General features: G+C 55.8%; 2 protein-coding genes across 2 annotated transcripts; one reads left to right on the top strand and one right to left on the bottom strand.

Moving 5' to 3' along the window:
- Nucleotides 1-2: 2 nt before the first annotated feature.
- Nucleotides 3-2,348, top strand: CSUI_006196 (uncharacterized protein; the record flags this gene model as incomplete). The annotated part of the gene is made up of 1 exon (XM_068066360.1): nt 3-2,348. A coding segment is annotated over one exon (339 nt), but the record flags the coding sequence as incomplete, so codon positions are not given.
- A 1,054-nt stretch (nt 2,349-3,402) lies between these two features.
- On the bottom strand, nt 3,403-6,501 carry CSUI_006195 (cyclin-dependent kinase family 5 protein; the record flags this gene model as incomplete). The annotated part of the gene is made up of 9 exons (XM_068066359.1): nt 6,393-6,501; nt 5,970-6,015; nt 5,513-5,609; nt 5,249-5,330; nt 4,843-4,952; nt 4,434-4,594; nt 4,085-4,220; nt 3,787-3,840; nt 3,403-3,682 (listed from the first exon to the last, which is right to left on the bottom strand). Exons 1-9 carry the CDS (start codon nt 6,462-6,464, stop codon nt 3,403-3,405), a joined length of 1,038 nt encoding a protein of 345 aa, XP_067921664.1. The 5' UTR covers nt 6,465-6,501.
- Nucleotides 6,502-6,812: the final 311 nt, after the last annotated feature.

Genomic DNA, 6,812 nt, shown 5'->3' with positions numbered 1-6,812 from the left:
CGCCAGAAGCTACCGCCTTCGGTGGCGCATTTGGCTGATAGCCATCCGCTGGGGCCGTCTTTCTCGTCGAGTGCCTATGAGGTTGCCCGTGGGCGACCAAATTGCCTGCCGGGCTTTCCGCGCGGTAACGTGCTCATCTCACGCGCAGCACACAACGAGAGTAGGGTCTCGCTCTCCGCGCCTGACCTAGCTTCATTTAAGACCTCTTCATGGGTGAGCCCTGTCGTGTATATAGCATTCAGGAGAGGTTTTATTGGAGCGAGCTCGATCCACTCTCTCTCTGAATCCTGGTATTCTTGCTGTTACGAATACTTGCCTCCTAGCGCGTGTCCGACCCGGTAGCTTGACCGGGTCGGAAACCCCAACTGGGCTCCCTCTTGGCTTTTACCTGGATGCCGGGCCGTCGTCGGAAGAGAGTGCGGGTGCAATATCTCCTTCAGAAGTGACCCGTGCTGCTGCTTCTGCCTCCCCCTTGTGAGTTGACATTGCGCAGGACCATATCCTCTTCACCTCGACGACAGTTTCTGGACTGCCGTGGTCTTGTTGCCGGCTCGTGCATGGACTGGAGACAGCCTCCGCGACGTCTGTCGGTGGCTGGCGTTCTGAGATCGAGGGCAGTGTAGATCCGGTCCCGCTTACGTCCGTGTTAGGTAGCAGAGGTGGCGGCCTGCCTGGAAGCACAGCGGAGGCCTGCGCCATCCCCGAGAGTGGACCGCCTCTCTCTTTCGTAAACGCTCCAGGTTACGAGCAGTAACAGCCATCTGCTTAGAGCATGCAGTCAACTGGCACCGCTCTTCCGTCTTGATCGTCACTTCAGTTTTGTTCGCTTCAGTACCGAGGTTTCTTCCTTCTCCCTCGCACCTCTTTTAGTGATTTATGTATCCCGATAGTGAGCTACAACAGAAGAAGGGCTGCGTGTGTCGCTCCTTTTTAGTGCACACCCGTCCTACGTCATGATGTGCCAAGGATCCTTGGCTAGTTCGAGGTGCTCGTTGGGACGCTGGTAGGGTTACCTTGCGACAGCAGCAGTCCGGTGACGGCAGACAGCTATGTCCTGGGGTAGCTCAGGTGGCCGGAGTCGCTGTGTAGCAGACGCACGGAGTACGCAAAGGACAGTCACTACGTATCCGTCATCGACTCACCAAGGGACTCGTGGCCGTTTGTTTCTGGGCAGCTGAACACGAGTGGAGGGACCGCGTGTCTCAGGCTCATCACTCCTTTGGCAGCTTCCGCTCTCGCTCCCTGTGGAGAGCAAACACAGGTGGAAGCATTTACGTAACCCCTAGGTAGCACCAGAGCAGTAGAAATTGACCCGGTTGCCGGAACATTTCATCACGACTTGTGCTCGACCGCAAGGAACTATCGATCTCCGAAGTGCGGACGAACTGACCAGGGGAGAGTAGGACTCACAGCTGTTTTAAGGCCTGGCAGCTTACCGGTAGCGAAGAGTTTTCTGCCGATGACAGTTCGGGGCTGCATCAGCAGCACACACAGTGGCCAGCGGAAGCTTCTGGTGCGTTTGTACGGGGTGTGGCCTGGCCTCTGTAGATCCTCGTTCTAGTACGAGATCCCCGGTGGGAACATCCCGAAGCTAGCAGCCCGGCGAGTTAACAATGCGTGTAGTTGGGCACACGCCGGAACAGTCTCCATAATAGGCCCTGGACCGAATCCCACTTGAACGGCCAGGCACCGGCAGGCGAAGTCTCGATACTGTCAGCCACCTCCGGTAGATGGGTGCGAAGGAAGAGAGAGTGTTCTGTGTGTGGAGCCTTGCTCTGTCGGATCACACGTAGCTTCCTCCGTGCAGCAGCGGCGTTTGTGCGACGCCCGCCAGCCATCGCTGAATTTTTGTCCCTCCACCGCCCTCTCGGAAGGCGAAAGGCAAAGTATGTAGCGTCATCGTACGTTTTGGGCGCACCTGCCTGGGTCGGGGACGTCCTGGGAGCCATGTCTCGGTGAAGCCTGTTCGTCTTGTTTTACCAGGACTTCGGCGAAGCTTCTTGGTGAGTTCTTGTGGACCATCTGGTGCAGCTGGGACTGATGGACTTTGTCGGGAAAGAAAGGCTGCTGCTGCCTTTGCGTTTGCAGCGCCAGACCGGGGTCGGCATCAACCATCTTTCGGTCCAGCCATTGCACTCCAGGCTGAGAAGCGTTTCCGACGCCGGCCTGCTGTTGGGGTCGCACCTGGATTAACGAACCACGGGACTCCGCTGGCAGGAGCACGTGCTCCTGTTGCAGTCCGTACTCCTGAGACAGCTGATGTGTCTGTTCGGCATACTCATGGTCAAGTTGCGAAACGTGCTGCGGAGGTGCTTTTTGCGCCTGCTGTTTTAACTGCCCGGCGGGGGGTGAACACCGCGCAGTGGCGCCGGCTGCTGCGGGTGGCTGCGACCGCAGCACTTGTGGTTCTGGCAGCTGCCGAGGAGACACGCGGTGCCTTTGTTGCAAAACCGGTTGAAAAAGTTGTCGCTCATCCAGCCGCTGCTGCTGCGCGCTATCGAGAGTGTCTTGCCGCTGGAGATGCTGCTGGTGCTCCTCATGTGGTGTCCGCCGCTGGCCCTGAAAAGCCTGCAATCATCGCACAGGGAAGATAGAAATTCAGTGTCCCTGTGTGGCTCCCTTCACACCAAAAGAAAACCGGAACTGAGAACCACTTTCAATTTTACGGGCCCTAAGCAGTGTATAGACGAGTGCTGTGCAGCGGCATGGCGCGGTTCTTTCGAGCAAAGATTCCACTACGGTGCAAGAAACCTTAGACACTCGCAAAGAAAACACAGATAAGGCGGTCTCTCAAGAGAAACCGAGGCTTCACTACTTGTGGCCCCTCTTGGGAACGATTGTGGCACTGGCCGGTTCGTGGAAAGAGGGAGCGTGGGCTTATCTTCCTGACACTCCAGCTTTCCCCTCAACTGTAAAACCCGGGGAAGAATACTGATAAGTCGGGGACAGCTTACAAGGAGAGAGGCACTGAATGCCAGATCATCACTTGGTCGGGCCGCGGCTTTCGACTGAGAAGAGCACCGTTGCGCGTCCGGACGGGGGACCTGGCGAATCGGGGCGGTCGAGCATTCAGAGGCGGTTTTTGCCGTGGCTCCTGTCAGGCGACCTCAACCGCAAAATCAAGCAAGCTGTTCTGTTGAGGCGTCACCTACGAGAACAAGCGTGGTCCTCGGGAGGTGATTTGTTTATGTAAAAACTACGCTGCTGTGGGACGCACAAGGCGCCGGTAGGAGCCCTATCAAGTGATTGCAGTTCTTAGTTTCGCGGAGGGTTGCTCCGCGAAGCTGATTTCTGATGGGTGCCGTCTGAGTCGCTGCAGCTCCAGGACAGTGCGCTGTTACTTGCGCTTCTTTTGGGCGGAAACTTTCTCAACCGTAGACAGGGATTCAAAGCGAGCTCAAGTTACTGGGGCTCCTGTACCACCACCTCCAGTTCTCTCGTGGGGAGGGGACCTAAGCTACTGGCATCATACTCTCCTTCAGCTTTTCTGCGTGGCCTCCACAGCCCACTCCTTCTATGGCTGATGATAGCCACACGGACAGGACACTCACGATCCGCGGCTTCGAGATCCTTGAAATATGGGTGTTGCAAAGCGGCCTTTGCGGTGAGCCGGGCCTTCGGGTCCATGCAGAGCAGCTTGGACAACAAGTCGATCGCTGTTTTATCGAACTTGTTTCGATACCTGCCAAGGAGGCACATTGCGGCTGAACCTGCTCCAAAAGAGTGTCTGCAGGGAGAAGAGAACCATCTTACATGTTCGCCCCTTGAACGCAAGGCCGCTTTTACCTGAGCTGTAGAGTCTCTCGTGGGGGGAGCTCCGGGAACGCTAAATTAGCGAACCTGCAGGTAGACGCCCAAAAAAGGAGAGCTCTGAGCTTGTACTCATGAGGGCCATGGGAATTTTCCCCTGTAGGGTTTGTGCGGCAGCAGCGGACCGCCGCGGCATTCTGCCAGCAAAGCTCGACAAGTTGGATTGCGTCTGTCACAAAAGGCACTCAAACGCACCAACGCAAGCTCGGCAAGTTGGATTGCGTTCTCAGTCACAAAGGGCGCTCAAGCGCACCAACGCTTCAATATTTCTTACCGCGGATTCTGCTTGAACATCTCTCGGTGCTGAGGCAGCAGAGGACCTAGTACAAGTTGAATCTTGTATAACTGGTCGACCTCATTGTCTCCTGGAAAAAGCGGCTGGCCATCGATGAGCTCTCCCATGATGCAGCCTGACAGGCACTAACAACGAGGAACACCCAACCTGCTGACCGGGGACCGCCGCGTCTTTTGTACTCGAATGTGCCGTGTTTCTTGTCAGCAGGACACAGTGGGAAACAGAAGAGCGCGTTGAAACGACGACTAACTGGAAGGCAACGTACAGCTGCTCCGGAGTAGCTCCAGGCTCCCGAAAGGGCAGTCAAACCCTTGCGAGCTGCTCTTACCGACAGCCCACATGTCCACAGGCTTGCCGTAGTCCGGATCGCATAGTAGCAGCTCGGGAGATCTATACCAACGCGTCGCCACATAGTCGGTAAGTGGGCCCGACGTATCCCGTGTCTGGCGGGCAAAGCCGAAGTCACAGAGCTTTAACTTCCGCGTTTTCCTGGACGGCAAGAAAAATACACACGTCTTTCAAATGAGAACCCCATCTTTTATGCCTCTACTCCCAGCCGTCAGCCGCGGTGACCAGTCACTGCGAAGTGATGCTTCCCCTTTGACGCTTTCTACCAGATTTTGACAGGGCCATGAGTTACTGAAAGGACAAGCAATTTCGCCCTGACGACTCTCGACTCGCCGTCTGTTGTGGCCCAGTCCGAGAAGTGTCCGTCTGGCCGGGGACGTTGCACGTACGGGTTCACTAGAAGATTCTCAGGTTTGACATCCCGGTGAATGATATCATTACGGTGACAGTAATTTAGAGCCTTCAGGAGTTGCCAGATGCAAAATCGGACGGTTTCATGCTGCGATGTGGGAAAAACACGTCTCTCCAAGGAGAACGCACATACTGTCGCAGTGCGAGCAGGTGACGGAGCTAAGCTCGGGAGCTCGATCCAGGCCTCTCGGGCGAGCAGGATGCAGGATCGTGGAGATTTGCGCCACCGTGGTTGTTGTTGTCAGCTCTCAGAGGAGCAGCAGGGCAACAGCGGTTCTCTAGCAGCTGGCAAGATCGGGTAGAGGGATAAGTCGTTAATTAGAACAAATACAGCAACAGTTCGGCGAGCTCGATTTCTCCGCCACCTGCTGAAGGTGGCCTTACGTCGAGACCGTGGGGTGAAGCGTCTAACAGCTCGAGAAGGTTTTTTTGTATGTACTCGAATACAAGGTGGAGCTTTCCTTTCCTGTATTTTTGAGCAGACAAGCCAAGATTATCCAGATCGTTCGCTGACTCCTCGCATCGACTCCTTGCAGGCCAGTGTCCACAATCTCACGCGCACGTGCTTCCGCTCCGACCGGACAGGCGGATCGGGGACTACGTCCCGCTCACTGAGCGAGACCGTTCCTGCCTGCTAAAGGCGCTCACCTCCGGAAAGCTTCCTTGAGCCAAACTATATTCTCATGCCTCAAGATTTGCAGTGCATTCAGCTCTCGGGCGATGGTCTTTTTCACGTTGGCACTCTCTGACGGAGCGGCCGCAGCATTGGGAGCCACACCAGTGCGGTTCGAATGCAGCGGAAGAAAGGTTAACGAGCACTGCGGACTGCAGCACCGCTACGTTAACTGCAGCGACAAACGAAACGCGTGGAGGGCGCTTCCAAAGGGCACAGAAGAGCCTGCAGAGTCCTGGCGCAGGTGCTCCCTCCATAGTGCAAGAGAGCCACTCAACCACCCAGTCAAACCCAGCACTCTCTATGCACCCTGGAGAGTTAGAAAGGGGCTAAAGCAATCCACACACTTGGCTTCCATCCCTCGTGTAGGGAGGCGGGAAAAACGAAGCCCACTTAAGAGTCAGATTGCAGACAGTCATCTTCTCGGCTCACCTTCGTTTCCCTTGAAGGTTTTGATAGCAACGAGCTCCCCAGTGTCCTGAAAAACATTGGTACCATCTGCGAATCGGTCTGCCTCCATCCAGCGGAGCTGGTATTTGGCGTTCATCGTGCGCTTCAGAAGTTATGATGAAGAAGGTGCGCAGGCGTGCGCACAGGAAGTCTGAGTTCGTGATACATGGGTGCGCACCCGTACAGCCCGACAGGAGCCCCGTAGGAATGGCTACACATATGTGCCCAACCGAATAACACCAGGACAGTTCAGAAGAAACTCGGGTTATGCTGCACTGATGCCTGGCGGCAGGCCTTATCTCCGGGTCTAACAGATGTGGGGTAGGAAACGGCGGCCTTCCTTCCAGACTGGTCGCAGGCCTTCGTGTGTCAGCGCCTGGAGTGCGCGAAACCATGTTTTCTTACCTTTCTCCTGCACTTCAATACTTCCCCGTAAGCTCCTTCTCCAACCAGCCCCAGCACCTCGTACTTGTTCATCTTGCTGCAAAGGAGTTTCGCCGTGCCTGCCTCCAGGGGTATCGGTCATGAACGGGCCGTCTCTTATCACTGTGTATGCGCTTATCACCGTGAGTGCCGCACAGCAGCGACCAGGAGACAAAAGGAAGCTGCTGGGTTAGGCATCATGGGAAACACTCCTGCCCAGTCTATAGCTGGGGCACTGCATGAGGAGGTGGCAAGACTATCTCGGCCGTACGTAGCCCTGGACTAAAACAGCAGAAACGAGAAAAAAAATGCCTTTAGTTGACTTTTCCCTACGAGTGTACAAGCATACATACGGGGCTTATGACTTGCAGGGACCGGGGACAAGGTGTGCACGCGAACTGG

The sequence above is a fragment of the Cystoisospora suis genome, assembly GCF_002600585.1.
Source record: "Cystoisospora suis strain Wien I chromosome Unknown contig_3099, whole genome shotgun sequence".
NCBI lineage: Eukaryota > Apicomplexa > Conoidasida > Eucoccidiorida > Sarcocystidae > Cystoisospora > Cystoisospora suis.
The sequence above is the reverse complement of the archived record's forward strand: the minus strand, read 5'-3'. Positions and strand labels throughout refer to the sequence as shown.